The sequence below is a fragment of the Drosophila novamexicana genome, unplaced genomic scaffold (genome assembly GCF_003285875.2).
Source record: "Drosophila novamexicana strain 15010-1031.04,08,12 unplaced genomic scaffold, DnovRS2.1 tig00004554-arrow-pilon, whole genome shotgun sequence".
Taxonomy (NCBI): Eukaryota; Metazoa; Arthropoda; class Insecta; order Diptera; family Drosophilidae; genus Drosophila; species Drosophila novamexicana.
In genome coordinates, this window is record NW_020825051.1 from 5,471,924 (window position 1) to 5,498,182 (window position 26,259).

The 26,259-nt window shown below is 45.5% G+C and overlaps 8 protein-coding genes across 12 annotated transcripts in view; 4 read left to right on the top strand and 4 right to left on the bottom strand.

Moving 5' to 3' along the window:
• Positions 1-144: 144 nt before the first annotated feature.
• On the bottom strand, positions 145-2,211 carry LOC115769584 (zinc finger CCCH domain-containing protein 3). The gene is made up of 4 exons (XM_030714460.1): positions 1,451-2,211; positions 860-1,393; positions 608-803; positions 145-552 (listed from the first exon to the last, which is right to left on the bottom strand). The coding sequence occupies exons 1-4, from the start codon at positions 2,089-2,091 to the stop codon at positions 166-168; spliced, it is 1,758 nt and encodes a 585-aa protein (XP_030570320.1). The 5' UTR covers positions 2,092-2,211; the 3' UTR covers positions 145-165.
• A 103-nt stretch (positions 2,212-2,314) lies between these two features.
• Positions 2,315-5,199, top strand: LOC115769748 (pseudouridylate synthase 7 homolog). Its single transcript, XM_030714691.1, has 5 exons — positions 2,315-2,493; positions 2,549-2,736; positions 2,795-3,094; positions 3,150-3,252; positions 3,316-5,199. The coding sequence occupies exons 1-5, from the start codon at positions 2,363-2,365 to the stop codon at positions 4,652-4,654; spliced, it is 2,061 nt and encodes a 686-aa protein (XP_030570551.1). The 5' UTR covers positions 2,315-2,362; the 3' UTR covers positions 4,655-5,199.
• Positions 5,200-5,614: 415 nt separating this feature from the next.
• LOC115769750 lies at positions 5,615-6,604 on the bottom strand. Its single transcript, XM_030714692.1, has 2 exons — positions 6,392-6,604; positions 5,615-6,309 (listed from the first exon to the last, which is right to left on the bottom strand). The coding sequence occupies exons 1-2, from the start codon at positions 6,546-6,548 to the stop codon at positions 5,816-5,818; spliced, it is 651 nt and encodes a 216-aa protein (XP_030570552.1). The 5' UTR covers positions 6,549-6,604; the 3' UTR covers positions 5,615-5,815.
• A 164-nt stretch (positions 6,605-6,768) lies between these two features.
• Positions 6,769-10,706, top strand: LOC115769897. 2 transcript variants are annotated; one of them, XM_030714916.1, is made up of 6 exons: positions 6,769-6,873; positions 6,925-7,976; positions 8,038-8,573; positions 8,649-8,701; positions 8,768-8,869; positions 8,933-10,706. In XM_030714916.1, exons 1-6 carry the CDS (start codon positions 6,797-6,799, stop codon positions 9,135-9,137), a joined length of 2,025 nt encoding a protein of 674 aa, XP_030570776.1. In that variant the 5' UTR covers positions 6,769-6,796; the 3' UTR covers positions 9,138-10,706. The 2 variants fall into 2 exon arrangements, with proteins under 2 accessions (XP_030570776.1, XP_030570777.1); XM_030714917.1 differs by having other exon boundaries at positions 8,936-10,706.
• Positions 10,707-10,811: 105 nt separating this feature from the next.
• LOC115769900 (pyrimidodiazepine synthase) lies at positions 10,812-11,878 on the top strand. Its single transcript, XM_030714921.1, has 2 exons — positions 10,812-10,937; positions 11,104-11,878. Exons 1-2 carry the CDS (start codon positions 10,910-10,912, stop codon positions 11,799-11,801), a joined length of 726 nt encoding a protein of 241 aa, XP_030570781.1. The 5' UTR covers positions 10,812-10,909; the 3' UTR covers positions 11,802-11,878.
• Positions 11,879-11,980: 102 nt separating this feature from the next.
• Positions 11,981-13,297, top strand: LOC115769899 (pyrimidodiazepine synthase). Its single transcript, XM_030714920.1, has 3 exons — positions 11,981-12,452; positions 12,513-13,081; positions 13,147-13,297. Exons 1-3 carry the CDS (start codon positions 12,425-12,427, stop codon positions 13,279-13,281), a joined length of 732 nt encoding a protein of 243 aa, XP_030570780.1. The 5' UTR covers positions 11,981-12,424; the 3' UTR covers positions 13,282-13,297.
• LOC115769898 (pyrimidodiazepine synthase) lies at positions 13,256-15,285 on the bottom strand. 2 transcript variants are annotated; one of them, XM_030714919.1, is made up of 3 exons: positions 15,118-15,285; positions 13,524-14,110; positions 13,256-13,463 (listed from the first exon to the last, which is right to left on the bottom strand). In XM_030714919.1, exons 1-3 carry the CDS (start codon positions 15,146-15,148, stop codon positions 13,332-13,334), a joined length of 750 nt encoding a protein of 249 aa, XP_030570779.1. In that variant the 5' UTR covers positions 15,149-15,285; the 3' UTR covers positions 13,256-13,331. The 2 variants fall into 2 exon arrangements, with proteins under 2 accessions (XP_030570779.1, XP_030570778.1); XM_030714918.1 differs by lacking the exon at positions 13,256-13,463 and having other exon boundaries at positions 14,099-14,947; positions 15,118-15,274.
• A 541-nt stretch (positions 15,286-15,826) lies between these two features.
• The window catches only part of LOC115769896 (solute carrier organic anion transporter family member 74D), a 39,774-nt gene continuing 29,341 nt past the window's right edge, over positions 15,827-26,259 (bottom strand). The window contains exons 1-7 of one of the 3 annotated variants that reach the window (XM_030714912.1): positions 19,792-19,861; positions 17,630-19,467; positions 17,201-17,564; positions 16,954-17,141; positions 16,749-16,892; positions 16,518-16,694; positions 16,263-16,441 (exon numbers count right to left, since the gene is read on the bottom strand). In XM_030714912.1, the coding sequence (XP_030570772.1) occupies positions 16,263-16,441; positions 16,518-16,694; positions 16,749-16,892; positions 16,954-17,141; positions 17,201-17,564; positions 17,630-19,103 (2,526 nt within the window). In that variant the 5' untranslated portion in view covers positions 19,104-19,467; positions 19,792-19,861. Of the gene's footprint in view, positions 16,442-16,517; positions 16,695-16,748; positions 16,893-16,953; positions 17,142-17,200; positions 17,565-17,629; positions 19,468-19,791; positions 19,862-26,259 lie in introns of those variants that run through there. The other 2 variants (XM_030714914.1, XM_030714913.1) reach the window with 2 other exon arrangements.

Sequence of the window (26,259 nt, forward strand, 5' to 3'; positions counted from 1 at the left end):
ACTAATAAACGCCAAATTCAAATGTTTTATTTTTGAATAAGGCGTAAGTTTATTTGATGTATTTTGAACCTAAACACTAAGGAAATTAAAACTTATGCCAACTTAATAACGTACTTTAAAGAATTAATTTGTACCTGAAACATTAGTCCGAGGCAGTCACATCGATCACTCCTCGCCGCCGCCGCCACCCAATGGTATAAATGCGGGCAGCTGGCCAAGCTTGGGTCGCTGACGCGGTCCGCTGCCGCCGGTTGAGGTGTCCTCATCGCCCAAGCACTCATCTAACCGCTGATCCTCCTGCGGATCTACCTGAAACTTATCATCACTTTCGCACTTGAAATATCGCGAACTGCTGGGCATTTCCTCGGCCGAGCAATTCGTAACAGCTGGATCATTGGGGACGGACAGTTTGGGTTTGGGTTTAGGTTTAGGTTTGAGCCGGACTGCAGTCAGCTTTTGTTGCTTCATTTGCTTGCAGTAGACACAGTTGGTCAGTTCGCACTTGCCCCTACGCGCATATTCCGGACACACAAACTCATGGCGCATATTGCACTTGAAATGACAAAGGAGTTAATAAGATTTTGAGATTATTTAGCGCAAAACTTACATCCGCGGCGCGCGCGCAGTAACCACGTAGAAAGTCAATGCATATCTCCGCCTTCCGACTCAGTTTCTTGTGCAGATATGGGCAATCCTCCCGCACACAAACGCCACGCAAATAATAGCGACACACAGGCATCTTCTCCAGCGTCACATTGTGCGACAGCAGGCAGTCGGTCTTGGTGCACTCTCCACGCAGAAAGCTACAAGTATACCATGACGAGTTCAAGTCGATGTCATGTGGATTGGCTATACTGACCTTGGGCAGATGGCCACTTGGCGCTTGTCATGCAGCCGTCGACATTTGCCGCGACTGTGTGCCGCACACTTGCCCAGCCGTTGGTAGATAGCACACGGCACATTGGTCTTCACCAGGGAACGGTTGAGCAACTGCAGGCTGCGTTGCTTGGCTGTCATGAGATGGGCACGGGACACATGATTGGTGGTACGTATGAAAACGTTCTGTGTATTGGGCGTGGATACATAGGTCAAGCCGCCAATATCGATGCGCAGACGCAGACTTTTGTTTATGCTCAGCTGTGGGCTATGGGCAGAAACGCGCGTCAAACGGCAGCCGGAGGGATCCAACACGAACTTGGTGCCACGCACGAACAGTGTGCGACCGGTGGAGTTAGTTGACTTCGGCACAGGCGACTGTAACGTCTTCAAAGCTGGAGCTCTGGCATCCAGTTTGGTCAGCTTATTCTTAGCTGTCTTCTTGTACATGACGCCGTGTATGCTAACCATGCTAAGAGATTTGTTGACGCTGGGCTTCAACAAATGCGACTTTAAGCTGCAAGTTTTGAAAGTAAGTTGGAGTATAGTTGATGAATATTGCCTAGCTACGTACCTCGACTTTCTGGTTGCGATGGAATCATTTGTGCGTCTCAGAGCATAGCGTGCTACAAAGTCGCGCGATCGACGTTTCTTGACCAGCGGTGTGCTGCTGTGGGCGGTTAGGGATATGGCGCGCACCAGTTTGTATTTGGTCCGCTTGGCGGCAGGAGTCGTTCTAGCTGTGGGCGTGGCCGTTGTAACTGTGGCTGGTTTTGCTACACTGGCGCCTTGTCTAATGATCTTTCGCTTGGATATGCTAACCAGAGGCGGCTGAACGCGTAGAATAGACGCGGGCGTGGGCACGTGGGCTTTCACAGGCTGCTTCCGCACCAGACAAGTACTGGCTTTGCTTATGATTTTTGCTGGAGGCGGCGTCACCTCGGCAGCAACAGTTTGCTGATAATGCGTAATATGTTGTTGCGGCAGTTGTTGTTGCTGTAGCTGTTGCATCTGTTGCAGCTGTAATTCCCGCTGGCGCAGCAGAAATTGCGGATTGATGTGTATGGCTGGTCGTTCCCATGCCTGGAGCGCAATGCTATTGGGTCGACCTTGAGCCTGCAGCGAACTGGCCATTTGGTTATGAAAATTTGGGTTTATATACACCTTTCTGCCCACGGGGGGAATGTTTTCCTCAGAACTTATGTGTGGCAGCATACTATTATTTTCTTATCACAATTTTTAATCACTTTTCTTTTATTTTAAACGACTTTAATTGCCTCGCTTAACGTGTTGAAATTTTTTTCATTTTACAATAAACTTTTATAACAAAGCCATCGTCACTGCAGCCACTTAACTATCGTTGGGTCTATCGATAGTTGCATACGCATGCATGTGAATGGCAAATTGATTAAAACGTGGGTTCAAAGAAATATCGATATTGATTAAAGAAGAAGAAAAACAAAAACGTACTAAAAATTCGTTGAAAATGGGCAAGGACCGCGGACGAGGACGTCGGAATTTTCAATCCAAACCGTACAACAAAAACAACTGGCGTGGTCAAAAGAAGGAGCATGCCAAGCATAGCAATGGAAATAGTCATTCACAGCCGCGCAACAGGTGGAGTACAATGCATAAGCTTTTTATATTCTCTTCTAACCGGCTTCCATCGCAGAGCACCACAGCAAAAGTGTACTCTGCGCGAGAACCAAGTGGGCATAACGGAATTTACAAATGCAGAAATAGCTGGCTTTACGGGGATCTTGAAATCCAGATTCTCCGATTTCCATGTGAACGAAATTGACACCGAAGGGCACGTGCTGCAGCTGAACGATCTCAAAGTGCCAAAGATAGAAATTGAACGTTAGTAGCCACATTTGAAGTAAATTAGTTGAAAGTCTTAACTGTATATCCTTTGCAGCTGTGGAGCCTTCTTTGCTGGACGAATGGCGTGAAAAATTGGCCACTGTTATTGACGATACCGTGTGGCAGCAGATAGCTGACTTATCCGCAGCCAAATATGATGCCAAGTCTGACCAGAATGTGGATATAAACGTTAGCAGCCTGACCAAGGAGGAGCGCACGCAAATACATCTCCTTGTTAAGCAGCTGTACAAGAGCAAACTAGTGTCCAAGACACTTGACCAGCAGCCGGAGCAACAGGTGCCCGCTGCCGAGGAGCAGAAAATCATACGCATCTCAAAGCCCAAGCCAGGTCGCTGTAAGTATCCGAAATTAACTTCAACTTTATATACATATCTTCCTGTCACCCACAGCTGACAATCGATGGAACTTTCCTCATGACTTTGTCTGCTTTTTGGTGCACAAAGTCAACATGGACACGAGTGAGGTTGCCTCAACGTTAGCCAATCGTTTGACGTGAGTAGACGTGAGCAGACATGTATTTTTAAACTCGTATAATTACCAATTATTTTTCAACAGGCTGCGTCCCTCTCAGGTGAATTATTGCGGCACCAAAGACAAACGCGCCAAAACCACGCAACGCTTTTGCATCAAGCGTCGGACGCCCGAGGCTATAGCCAATGCGGCCCGGGGCATGGGAAATGTCTACATTGGCAACTTTAGCTTTAGGCCCGATACGCTGAAACTGGGTGACCTGAAGGGCAATCGGTTTCGCATTGCACTGCGCCACATTACACATCCGCGGGAGCACATCGAGGCAGCGTTGCAATCACTGAAGGAGCGCGGTTTCATCAACTATTATGGCTTGCAGCGGTTCGGTAATAGCGCCAGTGTTCCCACCTATGAGGTGGGCGTGGCGCTGCTCAAACGCGACTATAAACTGGCATGTGAGCTGATACTGAAGCCGCGCGACAACGATGTGGAGTTTATGCGTGCCATACGCGAGGCCTGGTGGGAGAATCGGGATTCTGCTGCAGCTGCCGCCAAGTTCTATGGCAATAAATTCATTGAAAAGAAACTGCTGGATGGCCTAGCCACATACGGCGAGAACGATTATGCTGCAGCTCTTCGTCGCATACCACGCAATATGCTGCTTCTGTATCCTCATGCCTATCAGAGCCTGATCTTTAATCGCATTGCATCGCGACGCATTAAAGAGTTTGGCCTGAAGCTAATACCTGGAGACCTGGTTTATGTTGAGGACGACAACGGTCAGGAAGTCAAAGCTCCAGAAGAGCCAGTCCTTCCAGCAGAATCTGAGGAAATGGTCGAAGATGACTTGGAAGGTGATGCCGACAATTTGCTGGAAGAGGAGTCAATATTTAAACGCAAAGTGCGGCCATTAAGCGCCGAGGACATTGCCGGCGGAAAATATAAGCTGTCGGATGTGGTGCTGCCGCTGCCTGGCTACGATATAACATATCCCAGCAACGAATGTGCCGCTTGGTATGAGGAAATGCTCGCCGAGGTGGGCCTAAGCTCGGAGCAACTGCGGCACAAGGAGAAAACCTATGCGTTAGGCGGTGCCTATCGTAAACTGTTAATACAAACGGACGACTTGAAATGGAGTTTCCGCCGGTACAGCACACACGAGGACACTCTGATCGCCTCCGACTGGGAGCAGTTAAAAAACATTGAAGTAACACCCGAACCCGCTGAGTCAGAGGGCGAGTATACGGCCCTGCTGCTGGAGTTCACATTGCCAACGGCCGTTTATGCCACAATGTTATTGCGCGAGTTATTCAAGCAGGACACATCGACAGCCTCACAAATGCAGCTGGAACAGGAGGAAATCACTAAGAAATTGGCACAAGAAATTCCGGCAACTGATGCCGAGGCGCAGACGCAGCCAATTTGAAAAAATAACGTTCTCACTAAAGAAAAAATCGATAAGGAAAATCAATTTACGCGCGTTCCTCTTGTACGTGTTTGTGTGTGTCTGTGTGTGTGTGTTACTTCAAACCAACCACAACAATAACAATGCGCACGTGAGTGCACGCGCTCGTCCTCTCACGCGTACGCTCACGCTCTCCGTTGCGCTCTTGCTCTCTCTGGCTCTCCTTTTGTGTAGCGCTCTTTTTGCGGCCAGGACAAGCTTTGAAGTCCTATTCCGTGGTTATTAGTACGCTGACAAGCGAGAGCTTTGGACGCGCTGCGCAGTTCGCAGTTAACGTCGCCGTGTTTGTGCGTGTGCCTACATAAATGTTGTAAAAGGAGAATAACAATAACAAATAACAAACGAAGTTAAGCAGAAACCAATTTGTAAATGATATTTAACCGTTAAGTTATCGAAACAAAAGGAAAGCGCACAAGGTGAATCATACAACGTATATTAAGTACACACACACACACACACACACACAGACACATTTAAATAAGATTTAGGCGCGTACTTTTCAAAAACATTTATTAGCAATAAATAAACCGAAACTTAAAATATTGTCGTGATTTATGCGCAGCCAAACGGCGTTTAAACAATTTAAGCATATACATGATTTTGCATTGGCTCTGCATGCTTATCGATTTTCTGTGCGTGCCTTTGCCCAAATCAATCGATAATGTGGTGTTAATGCGCTCTACGGCCACTACACCACATCAAGTATGGCAAGGTGGGCGGGCGGTGGGCGTGGGGCGCTGGAGTATTAGTGGCTTATATTAGCTGATAGGGCAGCGGGTAAAGGGGGGCTGTGAGCTGTATGTGAGATCGGGGTGGGCTTGCTACACCTATGCCTTCATGCAGGACAGTGTCAACGAAATTAATAAACTAAATGCTTGTTTGGCGTCGTCTGCCCAACACACCCACCCAACACCCCCACCTCCACCCCACCCAAAGCAGCCAGACATGGTTATTGGACATGTTATTGCTTGCGCGCGCACTCTTTGACCAACAGCGAGACGAAACGCTTCAACCAACTGCGTCATAGTTGAAGTTGTTTTTGCTTCAGTCTCGTCTTCGATTTTCACGTACAACAACTAAACGACATACTCTACAATTTGGGACTAATCAGTGCGTTGTGATTTAAATGAATATATCATCGATTTGCTCATCGTTGAGCGCTCGCAGATTGCATTTGCACAAATAGGCCAGAACTTTCTTCTCTGCCTTGGTGCGATTTGCGCCCAAACCCTGAAGCAGTGCCTCGATGCGTTTCATCGTGTCGTCGCCCGTTGGCGCGGCAATAGCTGCAGGCGCTGCTGCTGGTGGTGGGACTGGCGGTGGCACAACAACTGCAGCCACATGCTGCTCGTCCATGGCCTCCTGCAGCGCATCGTCCTCATCCTGTTCGATGAGCTGGTCGGTGCTGAGTGCACGCCAATTTACGTTTATGAGCGCCGATGTGGGCATAGCCTGCGGCAGCTCGTGCTCATTATGGTGATGGGCGCTGCTGCCGGAGTGCTTGTGGTGTCCAAGGAATCGCAGTTTTGGCAACAAGCTCCAATCCGAGTGTTCCTTAAGCAACTCTCGGCGTAGACGCTCACGTAAGAAATTCCAGCGTGTTATACAAGTACTCACTGGCAGTTTCGACGGGATTTGCACGAGTTATTGCAAAATGAATAGTAATTCTATATACTATATAAATTTGGGTACACTTACCGTCCGTTTCAAGGGAGGTTGCAATGCTGCACCAGAGTTCCGTTTTCTTTTTCTTGTGCGCGTCGTACGGTGTTTTCCGCAGTTCGCGTTCGTACAGACTGGGATTGGCGCGCACCAGCTCAATAAGACGATTATCAAATTCTGCACTCGTGCACATTATTCTTAAAAATAAACAAACAATTTAGCTAATGCATGCGCCGCAGTGCATCAAAACAAACACAATTCGATAAGTCGATAAACATTTCGATAACAACATGCGCGCAGTGTTGCACAACGTTCAGCGGATATTTCGTTTCATTTTGCGCGCCACTTATTGATTAAATTATTGATTATGTTTTTTATGTACCAAACAAACGGCCACAGGGGACAACAGTTGCGTTCAACTAACGCTATCAGGCCGAAAAAATGGCCGCCGAAAACTATCACCTGAAATGGGACTCGCATTTGTCCTATTTGAACACTTCCATAGCCACGCTCTACAAGTAAGTATACAAATAATGCTCGCAGACAGCTATTAACCACCCAACTTGCAGGAATGAGAAGTTTGCTGACGTTATGCTGTACAGTTCGTATAGCAACAATGGCATCAATTCGGATATACCCACGGTGGGCATATCGGCGCACAAATTCATTCTGAGCTCCTGCAGCCAGTTCTTTGCCACCATGTTCGAGACAGCGCCAATTACGGCGCCCAACGGCGTCCTCTATATTGTGCTTCCGCCCGATCTGAGTCATCGTGCCATACAAATCCTAGTGCAGTATATGTACAGCGGGGAAGCTACCGTCTCCAATGATATTCTGAATGAGGTGTTGCGTGGCGGTGAGATCTTAAAAATACGCGGTCTTTGTCGCACCAGCGCTTCCAGCGTTGGCGGCAACTCTGCGTCGGGCCAATCCCATGCACACCACCTGCACCACCCGCGCGAATCCAGCGCTCTGTATGTATCGAATGGCACGCGCTCCACACTGGCGCCGCCACCGCCCATGTCGTCAGCACAGCTTCCCAGTGATATGTACAGCACCAAGGCCAGCAGCAGCAGCAACAGCAGCAGCTCAGCGCGTTACAGCCTGGATCATCTGCACACGCATCCGCACCAGCACCAGCACCATCATCAACAGCAGCAGTTTCGCGGCTTGGGCGCTTCCGTAATGCCAAAGGACAGTCCGGTGATTGTCAAATCACCCAAAATGGCCACACACACGGGTCTGCTGAGCGTGGCGAGCAGCAGCAAGCTGCATGGTGGCGTTGGTGGTATCTCCGTCAACAAGGAGGTGGCCATCGATCCCGAGGACAAGTGCTGCTATGCGGCAGCCAGTCAAGTCGAAAGTCTACCACAGTCAACAACAGCAACAGCTGTCGCTGCACCACCTCCACCCCCACCGCCCATGTCCATATGCACAGAAGTTGGTTGCAGCAGCTGCCCGCTGGCTGCGTCGTCCGCCGAGCCGGCGGACTCGACGCTACGCCGGCCGGAGTATGCAGATCGGGATCGTCTTGTGGAGGAGCCAATCTGTGAACGCGACCGAGATGATGTCGGCCTGGTCTACGAGCGACGTCTGCGCCGCGAGCGTTCCTGTGATCGAGGTAAAGATTTGCAATTCTCCAGAAAAGCAACCGTTTTCATCGCATAAACTTGTATTTTTAGCCCCACCGCATGAGTACTTTGCGCACGATGGCCCGCACTATGAGCATGTGGTAAAGTCCTACGATGTGGCGGCTGCAGTTGCGCCACGCCTGGCCACACCGCCGCATCCGCACAGTTTTCTGACCATTAAACAAGAGCCAACCGATTGGTCAAATAATCCACCGGCAGCGTTGCCCAACGAGAACCACCACGAGATCAGTCAGGAGGCGCCGCTCTCGCCGAAGCAGCCGCTGGACTTTAAGATAAACGCCGTCAAGCTGGAGGCAAACAGCTCGCAGCAGGACGAGTCCGAGGAGCACACGCTGCGCGATTACAACAATTTCAAGCTGCTCGTTTGCGAAATATGCCAGAAATCCTTCGAGGACACCAAGATGCTGGTGCGCCACCTGGGCACACATGCCGCCGAGCCAGCCGGCAATGTGATGGGCGCCAGCGCCAGTGGCACCGGGAGCAGCAGCGGCAGCGCCACAGCCAACAGCAACCTGGCGCTGAGAGCATTGAAAACCTATGTGCCAAAGAAGCGACGCAGAGTGTCGGTGAGTGCCGTTGGAGCAGCTGCTGTATTGGGCAAGCCCTTATCTCTACCCATCCCTCCTCATTCGCATTCACAGCAACAGGAGAACAACATGGATCATGTGACACTGCTCTGTGACCTCTGCTCCACGTAAGATCATTTGGCAACGCCAACGCCCATGCCCAAAATATTTAATCTCGTTGCGCTCTGTTGCAGCTCCTTTGAAACGCCCGCGGAATGGGTGCGTCACATGAATAGCCAACACACGGAAATCGAACTGGCCATGTTCAATAGCAAAAAGGATGGCGAACAGAAGGGGTGTGTGTCCTAAAGACCTGCCTAATCGAGCATATGTTGAACTCTCTGTTCACTTGTCCACAGCAGCAGCAGCAGCAGCAACAACAACTCTTCGACTGCCGCCGTCAGCCAAATCCAACACACAGCCGCCAGCTCAGGTGCCGGCACAGCGGCTGTGGCCCATAAAAAGTACATCAATGCCAGCCGGCAGGGTGGCCAGAGCCTGAGCAGCAGGGGCAATGGCAATGGTGCCACAACTGCGTCGCCGGGTCTGACGTCGCCGGCATGAATCCTGCTGCCAGATCGGGCACAGGCAGATCCACAGCAAAAGCTGCAACAACAAAAACTACAACAAGACCACCAGAAGTCAGGCCACGAGTGAGAGAAGCAATAAGATGAACATTTTTTGAAAAAATCAAGTCGTTCCATTAATCAAAAAGAAAAATCGAGATAAATATTTATACGAAACAGCAAGAACCGTGATCAAAATGCCGCAAACACAGCATATTTTATAGAGCAACAAATGTAAAACTACAAAAGGGAAACAGGAAGAGGAAGAGCAAACAAATTACTTAACTAAAACAACAAGAAGACAAACTTGAAACGAAACTGTAAACGAAACTTAGAATCGGAATCGTCAGGCAACGATGCAAAACAAAACCAAAAACAAATAAAAAACAAAAACCATACGATTAATTATTTAACTCTGTAGTATTTTTAAATCTATGTAGTTTTAAACTTTAATCCCCCTCCCCATTCGCGAACAACAAGGCGCAATTAAACCAAAATCCCCAATCGAAACATTTAACATTTAAGCGTATAAAAAAATTTGAAGAAAAGTAAACAATTATGTAATTAATTTTTTTTTTCGGATTTAGCATTTGCTAATCTTAACAAATTGTCAAATATTTAATGTGAAATGAATGTTCGTTTGTAATTTGAACGCAGCGTTTAAGTTTTTATTTAATTATTTAATATTTTATATTTCAAAAATGTGTACGTATATTTTTATAAACACTTATTTCCATAGAGTTTTTAAGAGTTTTGTAAATAGGATAAGTTAATTTTTTGAAGGCCGCCGAAAAACCAACAAAAGTTACTCATCTAAATGTGTGTGTGTACTTGGTAGTTGACAATTCAATTAAAATATTAAAGTTGTAAAGCGGCATTTCTTCAATTTACAAACATTCACACCAACAAACCAACGTGTATAAGTATGTGTGAGCACACATATATATATATACATATATGTATTTACAAGTGAGTGTGATTCTTGACGTGCTGAGCAACCGCGTGCGTGTATGTGCATGCGTGTTCACACACACAAACGTACACAAATGTGTACAACTAAAAATCGAATATGTAGCCAATGCGTTTTATTCGCATAATAAACAAGAAATCGTTTTTAATTAAGCACAAAAAGCGCCAGTACTTAAGAGAGTGCGAATGTGAGAGAGCAAAAGCTTGCGCTCTTCGAGCTCGCTCCATAGAATTTTGACTACAGAGAACGTGCAATAAAACCGCTGGCAATGATTTTCTCTTATTTGAACATGTTTTCCAATAACCCGAAGTTCGAAGCTATCGACCGAAAGGTAGAACAAGAACAACAACAAGAAATCGTTTTAAAATAAGCACAAAAAGCGCCAGTACTTAAGAGAGTGCGAATGTGAGAGAGCAAAAGTTTGCGCTCTTCGAGCTCGCTCCATAGAATGTTGACTACAGAGAACGTGCAATAAAATCGCTGGCAATGATTTTCTCTTACTTTAACATGTAATTTTCAATTACCCGAAGTTCGAAGCTATCGATCGCATCAGAAAACCAAAACAAAACTGAATAGTCATGCGTAGCGTTTCCAAGGCAACCTGAAGTTATGAGGATAAAGTATTTAGCAGCAATAAAAGCTCTGAGGCAGTGCTCGGCTCTAGAAGAAAAATGTGTCGTTCTGGTTAGTTGCCTGCTGACATTGGCGAGCAATTGACGTTTTCGTTAAACTAGAAGCAGAATTTTAAGTTATTTTCCAAAACGAATTTTTTTGGCCGCATCAAACTTCAACCTCTAATTATGAGCTCTGGAAAACATTTAGCCAAAGGTATGTAGATCGCAGACAAGCCTCAACAAGACACGCATATGCCGCGTGTCAACCGGAGAAAAACAAGTTTACAATATTAGCAAATACGCGAATTCATGGTGAACATTCTTATCGTGTTTGTACTGCCCACAAATTGCTGAGTCACAATTGATTTTTCTTGCTGTAGGTTCCGCCAGGCCTGCGCTGCCGGACGATGGCGTGCCCCGCCTTTACTCCATGCGCTTCTGTCCATATGCGCAGCGCGCCCATCTGGTCCTGAATGCCAAGAAGGTGCCTCATCATAGCGTCTATATCAATCTAACAGAGAAGCCCGAGTGGCTGGTGGAGGTCAGTCCTCTGCTGAAAGTGCCTGCCTTGCATCTGGTTGCCGAAAAGGGCCAGCCATCACTGATCGAGTCCCTTATCATTTCTGAGTATCTGGACGAGAAGTATCCGCAGAGCCCGCTGCTGCCGAAGGATGCACTGCAGCGTGCTCAGGATAAGATATTGGTGGAGCGTTTTAGTGGTGTCACCGGCAGCTACATGAAGATTCTGCTGCACGATGCATCACCCGACGAGCTCTGGGCTGCCTTGGACATATTCGAGGAGGAGCTGGGCAAGCGTGGCACGCCCTATTTTGGCGGCGACAAGCCGGGCTTTGTGGACTACATGATTTGGCCCTGGTTCGAGCGTTTGGCTGTGCTCAAGTATGTGCTCGGCGAGCGCTACAGCTTCGATAGCCAGCGCTTTGCCAAGTTGAGCGCCTGGATTGAGCTCCTGCTCAAGGATGATGTGGTCAAAACCTTCTTTGCCACGCCCGAGCAGCATGTCGAGTTTTGGCGCACCCGCAAAGCAGGCAATGCCAGCTACGACCTGCTCGCCTGACTCCTTTAATCAAAGGTTGTGTTATCTAATCCGTACAATTGGCTTGCTAAGATCTGATCGATTTTGGGTTTGCACTTTGTAAGATTTGAGAATAGAATAAAGTTTTTGGTTAAAGCAGACGTAATTTTTGTATGCCTCTACCTCCAGGAGAGTTCCACTAGGTTGAGCTAGGAAGGTTTAAATTGTGAGTCGGATCAGTTTATCAATATACAGAAAATAAAGATTAATACGAGATACTTCACCTGGAAGTATAAGGCGAGCCATTGGATCGAAGCGTTAGCTTTTCAGTTAGGTCTGAATTTAGTGACTAAAATATAAAAATGAAATTGTCCAGCTAAAAGAGATAACCGCATATGAAAAGTGCCTAGGCAAGCGAAGTTTTTATGTATACGACTTTGTATTGGCTTGCACGTGTCTACCTAGTCCCAGTTACACTGTATGCGACATCTGCGACGACAATGCAAGCCATTGAAGCGCCGCCTCAAAAGGTTATCGTTGACACACAGCCCGCCAAGTTCAGTCGAGTAATGTGAACCGGCAGGCGAAGGGCGCCTCCGTCGGCCACTTTATAAAATGGCTAGCTAGCGCGGTTCGCGGCACCAGTTGCTTCTCAGGCACGCATCATGAGCAGCGGCAGACATTTGGCAAAAGGTAAGCAGCTTGTCAGTTGATTCAAGTTTCGAGCAACCGCTCACGGCGTTCACTCGGCAGGCTCAGCGACGCCCGATGTGCCCGAGGATGGCATTCTTCGTTTGTACTCCATGCGCTTCTGTCCGTTTGCGCAGCGTGTGCATCTGGTACTGGACGCCAAACAGATACCCTATCACAGCATCTACATAAATCTCACAGAGAAACCAGACTGGCTTTTCGAAAAGAATCCGCTGGGCAAGGTGCCGGCGCTGGAGCTGGTGCGTGAGCCTGGCCCGCCCGTGCTGACCGAATCGTTGCTCATCTGCGAGTACCTCGATGAGCAGTATCCACTGCGTCCGCTCTATCCGCGTGATCCGCTGAAAAAGGTGCAGGAGAAGCTGCTCATTGAGCGCTTTGGAGCCGTGCTGGGCGCCTTCTTCAAGGCATCCGATGGCGGTGAGCTGGAGCCCTTCTGGTGCGGCCTGGACAAATACGAGCATGAGTTGAGCAGGCGTGACACGCCCTTCTTTGGCGGCGAACAAACTGGCATATTGGACTACATGATCTGGCCCTGGTGCGAGCGTCTGGAGCTGCTCCAGCTGCAGCGCGGCGATGACTACAACTATGATGAGCAGCGCTTTCCACAGCTGGTGAGTGCTTGAGTCAGTGATACCTCCAGCGCCTGCAGACTGATGATCCTGATAATCCTTTACAGACGCAGTGGCTGGACCGCATGAAACGTGATCCCGCTGTGATGGCATTCTATATGGAAGCTGAGGTGCAGGCTGAATTCTTGCGTACGCGCAGCGCTGGTAAACCCAATTATAATCTTCTGGTGAAGGATGCATGAGTAGCGCCTGCATCTTTATTCGAATTTAAAGCATCAATAAATTGCTTGAGCTAATCCTCAAAGCCGACATCATATTGGGGCTTGCCCAGCCGCTTCGACTGCTGGAACTTGGCATGCAGTTGGGCATCCAGGGCACTTAGCTTAACAATCGCATCCTGTGCAAGCAATTGACACCATTTAAGCTGAAGTTTAGGCAGCGGATTAGCTTTAGATTGATTGGAAACATATCGACAGCCACTTACCAGCTGTTCATATCGCTGGGCATTTAGCTCGTAGTGCTGCTCCGTGGTGTATTTGAGGCTGGGTATGCGCTCGAACCACGGCCAGATCATGTAGTCTACAATGCCAATTTGCTGGCCACCAAAATAGGGCGTGCCGCGCTTAGTTAGCTCCTGCTCGAAGACATCCAGCGCAGACTCAAAGTTCTCCAGCGCATCCGCCGGCGCATCCTTGTTGCAGGTCAGCACCGGATAGACGGCACTCACGACGGGCACAAAGCGTTCAATTAGAATCTTGTCCAGTGCCTTTTGCAGCGGATCAGTGGGATAGAGCGGTCGCTGCGGATATTGCTCATCCAAATACGCCGCTATGATGAGAGACTCCACAAGTGTTGGCTGACCCGCCAGATGGGTTAGCTGCAAGGCGGGCACTTTGCCCAACGGGCTGTATTCCCGATACCATTCCGGCTTGTCGATCAGATCAATGTAGATCCTATGATGCGGTATTTGCTTGGCATCCAGCGGAAGACGCACACGTTGCGAAAAGGGGCAGAAGTGCATGCAGTAGAGACGCAAAAGGCCATCCTCGGGCAGCTCCGGCTTGGCAGAGCCTGCAGAGGGAGGGAGTATATAATTATTTGCTAGGCATACAAGATCTATAGAAGTTCCGATCTAATATCAATTGGGATTTATTATCTAGCCTGTATAATTCCAACAAGAGATTGCTCACTAGACGGCCTCGAAGGCCACATCATAGTTGGGCTCTCCAGCCTGGCGCGTGGCCATGAATTTGGCATGCACCTGGCTGTCCAGCGCCGTTTGCTTGATTGCCTCATCCTGAGCCACCAGTTCGACCCACTGCAACAGCTTCGCATAGCGCGTTTTATCCAGCTCGTATTTATCGGCGTGTACGAATTTGAGGGCTGGGAAGCGCTCGAACCAGGGCCAGATCATGTAGTCCACCATGCCAATCTGCTGGCCACCGAAATAGGGCGTGCCACGTTTGGTTAACTCCTGCTCGAACACGTCCAAGGCCTGCTCGAAGTTTGGCAGCGCATCGGCTGGCGGATTCTTGGTAAACAGAACTGGATACACAGCGCTTACGGCTGGTGCCAGACGCTCAATCAGTATTTTGTCCTGGGCCTTTTGCAAGGGATCTGCGGGAAACAGCGAGCGCCCCGGGTACTGCTCATCCAGATACTCGGCTATGACAAGCGACTCCACCAGCGCCGGCTGGCCATCCACGGCGGTCAGCTGAATGGCTGGCACTTTGCCCAGGGGGCTGTAATCGGTATACCACTCGGGCTTCTCGCTCAGATCAATATAGATTTTGTGATGTGGAATCTGCTTGGCAGCCAGAACCAAGGCAGCGCGTTCCGAGTACGGACAGAAGCGCATGAGGTAGAGGCGCAAGACTCCATCCTCTGGCAGGCTTGGCTTGGGTGTACCTGTTGATGACGCATGCACAGAGCAGGGCAGAGCAGTGAGTTGGCTGCGACGTCAGTGGAATAGAAGCGCACTACTTATTTATCTGTCTAATCTATCATGTGATATCGGCTAAAACGTGTTCCCGGCTGGTTTTCAAGGTCTTCTGGGTGACATTGACGCCGCAACTTACCTTTCTTGAAGTGCTTCAGTGGTATGCTCATTATTCCAATGCAGTTCTTGCCAAACCGGATAGTTTCTAAAGGTTTCGTTTTTAAGCTGTTTTATAACAACAAAATGTAAGTTTATAAACAAAGCACTAGCTTACAAATGAACTTGTACACTCTATTTTATACACAAATGAAGCTTTTATGCTTAACAGTTGACTGCTGTGCTGGCCAGCTGTTATGTTAAACGACTGACAACAGTCTGTTAATTCTATGCACAAGCTATCGATATGTTTTATTATCGATAGGCTTAACAGAATTACAAATTCAAATAAGCCGAGCTGGAAGTAAAACAGTCAAACATACAGATATGCATACATACATAATGTATACATATATACATATACACATGTATGAGTACATGCAAGCGCACATATTTACATACACACAATCACACATACATAAATAAAGATTAGAATATAATTAAATACTTTACTTACAATTCAATATTAAATTAACAATCGAGTCGTTACACTTTAAACATAATTTATATTTCCATTAATTTCTTTTCGTATTTCTTTTATATGACAAACTTAGGCATTTATTTTGAATTTTAACTAAAATTTAACTACCACAGATAGGTTGCAATTATATATTATACACATATATATACATATATATATATGTATATGTATATATAGATGCATACATAAAACATATATAAAGTTATGTAGATTTCGTATTGTTGTGTGTATATAATAAATGTTTTGCTCTTGTTACAAAGTACATTAACTTGTGTATTATGGTCGCATATATGAACTGTAAAATTACTATATAATATGTAATTCTACAGATGTATTTAGACAATTTCTATATTTCTATAAAGTTGAGATTTACACGAAGAATTTAATTATATATGTTATATGTGTATGTATGTATATAAGCATTGTACGTACGTATTTTATATATGAGCGCTTTATAAATTTTAATTGAGGTTTTCCGGAGTCCAGAAAAGACCGCTTAACTAAATACATAACTCTTGCACTAGGGCTAAAAAACTAGACAAAATGATAACTAATTAACAATTAAGGTAAACATTTATTGGAAATCTTGCAATGTGTGTTTTTGTTTTTGTTTTCTTTTGCTTCGGATTAGCTTTCTCTCGTCGCGCTTAGACCGTCGTATCCGGAGGCGGCGCAATGGGCTGCTTGGACTCGGACAGATCCAAGCGTGTGGCCGGCGCATGCGCCGCCCCTTCCGGCTGATCGGGCGCAATATCGATGCGATGCGCCTTCCGCCAGACGACCAGATCCATGAGAAACGCCAGAAACATAATGCCAGCCGTTATGCCTGCAGTGTGGAGAGAGAGAGAGAGAGAGAAGTTTAGTTCGTGCAGCTTCTGTTCCAGAAAGTATTGGCAGCTTACCCAGAAAGTATTGCCTAAAGGTATCCGCATCGTAGAGCGAACAGGCGCCATGCTTGCCGCAAACCGACTTCCAGATGAGACAGGCCGAGTCCACCACGGCGCCATAGATGATCGGACAAGGAACATTACCAAACAGGCCGATGGCCGACTGAATGACGCCCATGGCCATGGCTTTATCTGGAATGGAAGTGTATTTCAGTGGGAAATTCTCTGCCAGATTTGTTGACTCACCTTTAGGATGTGTGCAGCGCATGACGAGCAGCATGCTGCCCACCTCGGAGGTGGAATGCATAAATACGCAAATGGCAAAAATCAATATAAAGTAGATGAAGTTCTTGCAGTTATTATCACAGTAACCATTGACTGCCTCGGCGACTGAAATGGACATGAGATGAAAGTGAATGCCCAGCTCCAATTGGCGGATATTAAGATTTACCATGTGGAATGCAGGCACAGTCGGAGTAGAGTGTGCGATTGTCGCTGGCGCGCAGCGTGGAGCTGCTGCAGCCGGCATGGCAGGCCGAGATGTACATTTTGCCATCGGTGCCGCAAATGGGCGCAAAATTCTCCTTATCACAGGTACAGTTGAGCACGGCGCTGCAGGCGGGCTCTATCATGGCCGGGCTGCAAAGAGTAGGAGAAACCTTTAGAGTCAAATTCCCAGTTAGTTGAGCTGCATCCACCTGTTGGCATCGCCCGCCTTATAGCCGGCAAAGTCGTTGGTGCTGCAGCCAATGAACATGAGTATAATCATTCCGGCGGAATAGACGAGCGCGGTAAATGCTATCCAGGCGGCGACGCCCCTGGCTGTTGGCTTGCGCTTCAATATGAATAGACCTGAGATTACAATGCCAATGCCCATGACCAGGATGCCGCAGAAGGCGGCTATCATGTTCGCATCGTAGGTGGCCAGACGGAACTGTGTCTCCAGATACTTGGGCAGGAACGTATACAGCCCGGCAATGGGCAGCAGATGAAACACGCACGACGCCGTGCGGAACATGAGTATATCGTTGCTGAGCTGGCGGCGCACGGTCTTCGGAAAATCTAAACAAGCAAATCTGTTAATGGAAAGGCTCTTCGAAATTGTGGCGCCTGCTGCTGCTGCTCACCCTTCAGCTTGGGCTTCTCCTCCAGCTCTGGCGCGGATGCACCGACAGCTCCTGTTGCCTGTGCCTGTGCCTGCTGCTTGCCGCGCAGCTGCTTGGGAAATGAGAACATGGCAATGGAGGCGAGCAGCATGAGGCTGCCAATGGCGACGGGTCCCAGCCACCAGGCACCAATCCAGCGCGGATCGCTGGCATCAAAGCCGGGATTGGCGAAATTGACATACCAGCGCGTACAGAAGCTGCCCACAATAAAGCCAGAGGCGGGGCCCAGGATGCGCATGCCAATGGTGACCGCCATGTACATGGGCGACTGTTTGCTGCCCACATTGTCGTCGATGTAGGGTATGCCCAGGGTGGCCACCGCGGTCTGGCCAATGCCCGAGCTGAGCAGACTGCCGAAGAAGATGCACAGCACAATGACCGTGATCTTGGAGTGTGAGGCCTGCTCCAGCTGACGCTGCTCGTTGCACTCGCTGCCTGCCAGTGTGCCGTTGCCGCCCAGCACGCAGAGATTCGGATCTGTGGCATTGCTCCACAGATTGTGCGACGAAGCGGATGCGGACGCGGACGATGACGGGGCGGGCGACTGCGGCTGGAGGAAAACGCTAGACTGCATCAGCTGCTCGCCGAAGATGAAGTGCGGCAGGGCGCAGGCGAACGCCGCTATGGAGAAGAGCACCATGCCGCAGGCGATCCATCTGGGACGATGGCCACGCCCGGCAAAATATGTGAGCAGCATCGCGGTGCTGATTTGGCCCATCTCGCTGGCGCTCAACAGAAAGCCCGTCGTCTTGGACTTGATCTGGAAGAGCTTCTCAATGGTGGTGATCACAGACACAAAGTACGTCATGTACATGCCCTGCAAAATATACGCCAGCAGGAACACCACCATGAACACGTGCGTCGACGCAAACCGACGCGCCCAACGTGGCCGGCAGCCGAAGAGCCCGCAATTGGAGCCCTCGTCGCCGCCGCCATTTAAATCCGAATCGAAATCCGATTCCTCCGATTCGCTGCCATGTGCACGTGCACCACCTCCAACACCACCGCCACCACCTCCAACTCCGCCGCCGCCGGGCAGCTTGTAGCCGCCGGTCAGCGGCGCCTGCTCGTGCGCATACTTTTCGCGCAGACTGCGCCCGTTGTGCCCGTTGCCATTGTTGTTGCTCAGCAGCCCGTTCTTCAAATTGTTAATGTCCTCCGATGCCTTCCACTCGTTGTTGTTGCTCGGCGTGCTTTCGTACAGCATCGTTGTGGGCGTGGCGGCCGGCGTTGCCGCCTCCCCAAGTGTGCTATTGTGCTGCGCCAGCAGCGGCGTGAACGCCTGCGTCGAGTCACGCCTACCGCCTCCATTCTGATGATAGCCATTGCCATTCCCATTCCCATTGCTGTGGCCATTCGTTGGCTTCTGTTGTCCATTTCCTGCAGCTGCAGCTGCTGTTGGCGGCGCCTCGACATCGCTTTGGCTCTTCATCATGCTGCACGTTGCGTATACGTAATGTATGCCTGCTGGCTGTTGCGTCTGCTGCTGCTCCTGTTTTGCTCTGCTTATGCTGCTTCTTCTTCTGCTGCTGCTGCTCCTTCTGCTTGTTCTTAGTGCTCCTTGGATATTTGTTGTTCCATTTTACTAGAGGTGGGGCAGCTACATTGGCAATGCTTTAACTTTCAATTGCGGCGCAGCCTTCGCTTTCTTCTTGGCCAAACAGCAATCAGTTTTGATGTGTGTGTGTGTGTGTGGGTGTGCGCTTGTTTGTTGTGCCTGGCCAGCAACGAGGTAGTTTTGGTTGTTAATCGCGTTGTTTTTAGTCAGTTACTTCTGTGTTGCAATATGGCAGTGTTATCTGAAAGTAAGAGAAAAGTATTAATTAATTATATTTTATAAAATAAAAAAATGTATATATACAAAAATATGTTTCCACTTAAAAGCAATAAGAATAAAAGCTTTAAATGTAAATCTCACGAAACAGTATTAAAACTTATCAGCTGTACATGAATCTATGAGAATTGCATAGAAAGGCGCTCAAAGTTTGCATAACGCATGCGCGCCTTTTGGATAGGCAACAAAATATTTACAAAAATCGTTTACATATAAATACACATTTTGCATGATTTTGACTATTAATAGAAATTATCTTTGTTTATGTAGGAGCCGCAATTACACACACATTTGACTGGACTTTGAATGTGTTGGTTAATGTATTATTTAATTTTTTAATAGACAACTGCGCACGTTGTCTGCGAACAGGAAAAATCAAACTGAGCGCTCAAATTGAAACGCAGACTGCAAAAAGCGCAATATAAAGAAAAAGTGGACAGAAGAAAAAATGTAGCACAAAAAACCAATTAAAAGCGCGTACAAAGTAAATACTGGAAGGCAGCAGCAGCAGCCGCTTATCAGCTCATGCACACACACACACACACGCGCACACACACACACACACACACACACACAGATATAGTGTCAGCAAAACGCAGCCTACAGCTACAGCTACAGCTACAGCTACAGCTACAGCTACAGATACAGATACAGATACAGATACTTATATGCACATATGCGCGCACTTTGTTTAGCAGCTATCAAAAAATAATAAAAAGTGAACGTTGCAGCAATTTTTTTGGCAATAACTTTTTCTTTTCTTTTTTGTTGAATTGATAACTGTTCAAGGTTAATTGATTAGATGTTTTTTGTGTGTGAGATCTATAAATAAAATATGGTTTAAAGAATGGGAATTCCTTTTTTGTGAAAATTGCAGCAACGCATAAAAATGTTGTACAAATTCAAAACTGCAAAACTCTCAACTCATATTAAAGATTTTATTTTAGTGAGAACAGACTTAATCTAAAATATATATATGGCAGCTTTTAATTGTGCTTTGCGTCATAAAATGCATAAACAAATACAAAGCTGTGCAGTTTACATAAGAAAAACAATAGATTAAAACAGATCAAGCTTTGCATTAGAAAAGTAGGAGATTAGTTAGATTAAGTGGTTCAGGGTTCAGTTTAACATTTCAAGAGATTTAATAGATAAAGTTTTACATTATAGAAAAGGCAGAAAAAATAGATCAAGTACCATACTATATTAAAGGAAGAATAGATAGATCACGTCTCACACTACAAGAAAAGGAGATCAAATAGAACAAGTTTTACATTATAAAAAAGACATTAAACCGCTTTTTACCAATTTTCAATGGGTTCAGGGTATAAGCAGGAGATTAAATAGATCAAGTCTTATATTACAAGAGATTTACTAGATATAGTTTTACATCATAAAAACATGGTATAAAATAGATAAAGTCTTACATTATGTAAAGAGGAGATTAAATGAAAGAAGCTTTGCCTGACAAGAGATTAAATAGATCAAAGTTCATAGGATTTGCATTTGCAAAAGATGATCTCACGAATATAATAAGTGTTTTAGAAAGTGCACAGTATAACATGGAAAAAAGTAAATATTAAAACAGTTTGTCCAAATCCCATTCGGCTCGTATCGCTAGATTTGCTTTTATTGTTTTTGTTGTTGTTGTTGTTGTTGTTGCCGTCAACAATTTCAATGCCAGCCAAAATATTCGCAGTTTTGTACTCATTTTATTTTTGGTTTTATTTTTTTTGTTCTTGTTTTTTGTTGTTGGTCTCTTTTCCTTCAGAGAGTCTCAAATTTTTATTGCGCGGCACTTCCATGCGGCATGCTATATAGTACACGAATAAGTCTTAAATTCTATATATATAGCTATGACACAATAAAAGTCCTCTGCCCCTCTATCTATCTCTCTCTCTCTCTCACTCACTCTCTCTGCTCAAATGCAAACGCAGTCGCTGCAGTCGGGAAATCTTATCAAAATAACTGAGCTGATAATGAAAGTGAAATTTGCTGCGTGTGTGTGCGAAAGAGACGGCAGCAGGCGAAATGCAATAACAAATGTGTATTGCATCTAGTATAGCTAACAAATATATAGAATTAACTCTCTTTTTTTTGGGCATATATAACATATATACTCATTATGGTCTAATTTGTTATCTCTATAACAAGTATAGGGTATATGCTGAGTCGTTCATTTGTTATGTGCTTGAATTTATTGCGCATTTCACGCAAATTGTTTGGGCTTGAGCAAAAGTTTCCTTTGAAATGTGCTGAATTTGTACATTAACTAATTAGTTAGCAAATGATTTTTGCAAAGTTTATTTTTGCATAATAAATTGCCTGCAGCTGATAAGAACTAAATAAGAAACAAACTAAGCTGCAATCTGTTGAACCGTTAGTCAGCGGAGACGCGGTGCAAAAGCTGATTTAATGAAATGCGCACTTAAACCGTTTGGGAATTCGAAACGAAAACTGTTTGGCTTATGCCGCAGACCATGGTGCATATTTGATGTTTATTTGCGACTGATTTAAGCTGAAAATAACTGGCAATAACTAGTAAATATGTTGATTACACTTGATAGAAAAACATTTAGAGATACGAATGCCCCATTCGTTGCCGTCTTTGCAGCTGCTGCTGACAATGCATGTAAAGCAGATACCCAATGCTACTTGGCCTATGCACTTGGCCAAGGGCTGGCGACTTGACTGGTTAGCTGCCCAGTTACCAGTTCTAGAGTTAAGAGCGAGAGAGAGAATGCTGCCCAAGTACCTGACCAGCGAGGACAGGTAAAGCACATTGAACCCGAGCGCGCTTCGCTTGCCTTTTGCACTTCTTCTTCGTTTTGTGTGTGTGCGAGTGTGTGTGTGCGAGTGTGTGTGTCTATTGATATTGTTTTAAATTTGGTTTAATAGATTGTTAATTGTTTCTCAATTTGTTGCTTACATAAACTGACACTTGAAGAGATTGCTTTTGTGTGAACTTTTGCTGATTTGTCAGCGTCAATCATAATAAATGCAATTAAAGCGTTTACGAAACTTGCCACAGATCCCAACTAGGTTTCCATTTCAATTGAGCCACACACACACACGTACACTCGCACACACACACACACACAGTTAGCTGGCAATAAATATTGACAAAAACCAAAAGTTATCAATGCTCAGAATCGAGACATGCACAGGAAGTTAAACGCTGGGGAGCTCTGGTTGTGGGAGGCGGAGTTGGAGTTGGAGACGAAGACGGAGTTGGAGACGGAGTCGGAGACGGTTGGCGGCTTGGTGAGCATCGCTCAGTGCGTGTCGTTTTTCCGGTTTTTCGGCCAGGCCAGGCCGGGCCAGGCAAGTGGTTGCCACATCTTCCGTCTTCCGTCTTGGCCAAGTCGACAAAGGCGACGTAACTGCTGCTGCGGCTGCTGCTCGTATTGTTGTTGTGGCTGACTAAGTTATTACGCGATCTTGTTTGGCTCAGGTGTGTGTGTGTGTGTGTGTGCATTTGAATTGCGCAAGCGCAACTATTGCAAATTGCATGCCAAGCAGCTCAGTTGCTGTTGCAGCTGCTGCTGCTGCTGCTGCTGTTGCTGCTGCTGCTGCATGCCAACATGCAACAAACCAGACACACAGGCAACATGGCCAACTGTTGACTAAACGCTGACAGCAACAACAGCAACAAGTGCCACAGAAGAAAGCTACAACAACAACAGCAACAACAACAAGGCTTAGAAGCAGCATTGAAAGTAAATTGCAGACTAGCACAAGAAATGGCCACAACAGTTGCTGATGAAAGATTGCAGGCGGAAAGCGGGGGGAACAGTCGGACAGACGTAGTTGTTGCAGTTGTTGCTGGTGGCAAGATTGCCCAGTCCCGGCCATTATCATGCTGGGCATCTTCATAATGAGCTAACAACAACATCAACAACAACAACAACAACAACAACAACAACAACAACAACAACAACAACAACAACAACAACAGCAGCAGCAGAAAAAAAGCGGTTTGGCCACATTTCACTTTTAGCATAGAAATAATTTAGAACTTGTCTGAAACTCTTGCTTTATGTGGCCATTTATCAGTCAAGAAGTTCACCAACTTTCTGTCTATTTACAACGAGCTGATGGTAAAAAATAAATAATAAACAAAACATAAATAATAGGAAGAGCAACATACATAATGAGGCAATAAATATATATAAATATGAAACACAAAAGTTGTTTATTTTATAAAATTAGTTAGCAGGAAAAAACCGTTACCTTCCGGCAAAAAAAAATAAAATTTATTTATATAAATATATGCTTATAAATCAAATACAAAATGTATATATTTAAATATATATATGTATGTTTATATATGCTTGAAAATACAAAGAAATAAGCTAGATTTCTAGGCAGAGAATTTTCTATAGATTTGTTAATGAATTATTTGAAAATTTTGGCATGAAACTTTCGAGTGGGTACGGAAAAAGTAAGAGAGGACGATTATTAAGCTCGTGATATGAGCACAAGCTGCTTCTAAGTTCACAAATAAATAAACTTCAGATGCTTGCATTATCTAGAGGATAAAAAAGTTCGAGATATGAGCACAATTCGCATTTCAGTTCAGTTTGTTGTTTTGCAAGTAAATTTGAGCTCAGCTCGAAGCGGTCGCTTAGCAAGTGATATATATATATATATATAAATGTACACAACAATAACTGAATCATCGGGTAAAGTATCTAGCGAATGCGTCACATTCTCGGCTCATGCTCGCATTTGAAATCGGCAGTTAATTATTTTTGTTTCATTTGTTGTTTTAAGTTTCTGGCCATTTGGCGTGCTTTGTCGCCTTGACTTTGACCTTCACACTGAAAACTGAAAACCGAAATTAAAACCAATCGAATGCACAACAAAAAGCACATTTATTTTGTTGTGAATTTGTTTTCGCTTATTTTTTCTTAATTTCTTTTTAAACAAAACTTTAGACGGAGAGAATAACAAAAAGTATCCAAGAAATTTGTTTACCACATTTACATACAGATATGTGTGTGTGTGTGTATCTCGGGCGTATTATTAATATTAATTAGTTTAATATGTATCTCAGCCTAATTGTAAGCGAAAAGTGCCAAAGAATTCTATTTCTCGTTGCTCGCGGAGACAAACGTGATTCATTGCCGTTTTTTGTGTCGACTTTTGTGTTGTCATTAATTTTTGTTTAAATTATGGTTTTTATTTGTAATCCTATTATGGCGAAACATGAAAGTGCGGCGATTATGTGTCCAAAATCAGAAAATGCGGCTTATAAACAAATTATTATACTCGAGCAGTTTGGCAATGTGTGTGCGATCACGATTACGCTGCCGATTATCGGAGACCTACGTATATGTACATTTGGGCCTTAAAGTGGAACACGCGTGTTTCTATATGGTCTGTCCATCTGGTATTTACATATGTATACATGATTCATGGCGCAATGACAAAAGGTGCGGCAACAAGAACCCCAAAAAAAAATAAAAACAACCAGCGAAACAACAAAATAAACATGCAGCAAAATAATTACACATTTTAACGAACTTTTTTGTGCACTGCCAAAAATATATAAATTCGAATAATTATGGGAGTATTTGGGATGTTTATTTGAGTTCCAATTGGAAATAAGTTTTTATTATTTAATTAAATAACATTAAAACAATTAAAAGCTGAATCGGAATACTTTGAATTAAACTAGCGCTCAATTATCGACTGTTTCTACGCACTTCCACCCATTTCACGCGCGTGAAAATAATTTCACATCGAATTCCAGGCGAACGTGGCCAAGCACATGCCAAACCTGATATGCTCGCTTCGTAGGGTACATAAAAGCCCAGCGTTATCCGTAAGGTACACAAAATGTTGAAACGTTTTTGCACATGGCTTTTAGCTTATATATTTTATTTATTTTGTGCGCAGCGCTTGCTTTTCTTTTTTACAAAAAAAAAAAACGGCGGAGGGGAGAAAAAAACAAACTTCCTTTTCGACGGCGCTTGTTAAAAATGCCAAGAAATGCGGCAAAAGAACAGCAGCAGAAACGAAAGCCAAAAACAAATAATACAAAATACAATATAACAAAAAATAAAGTCAAAAAAAAAAAAAAAAAAACAAGTACGAAAAAACGCACAAAAAATTAACAACCTCAAAATGGCAGCGAAGTGTGCATAAATTTTTGAAATGCTCGCAACGAGCGAAGCGACAGCCGCAAAAACCTGCCAAAAAAATACAAAGCAAAAAAATAAAAAAACAAACACAACAAAATGTAAAAAATAAAAATAAATAAAGACACAACAAAAAAGAACGAACCTAATGAAATGCAATCAAAAATGCATTTTAAGAGGACTGCATTAAGTCGGGAGCTGGCCCGGCACCAGCCCGGCACCAGCCCGTCCTGGCCAACTGAAGCGTTCCAATTTGGTTTTCCGTATCTGCCGCGCAGATCACAGCTCGGCGCAGCTCAAAAGAACCACCAGCAGCAGCAGCAGCAGCACCAGCAGAAGAAGAAGATGTTCAAATTTGTTTAAGCATATTGCCGACAAAAATTGGTATGAACGAGAGAGTAAGGATATCGCTGGCAAGCCGAAGTTTTAATACCCTTGTAGACAGGTGAGAAGAGTCAAGCTAGCAAATGCTGAGTTTGATGAAAATATCTTGGATAACAGAATAATTTGCCATACAAGAACCTTTTCTTTTCGACCGCAGCTATATGATATAGTGCTCCAGAGTTAATGAGATTTTGAAACTAATAAATGTCGCGTTTGGTCAAGATATC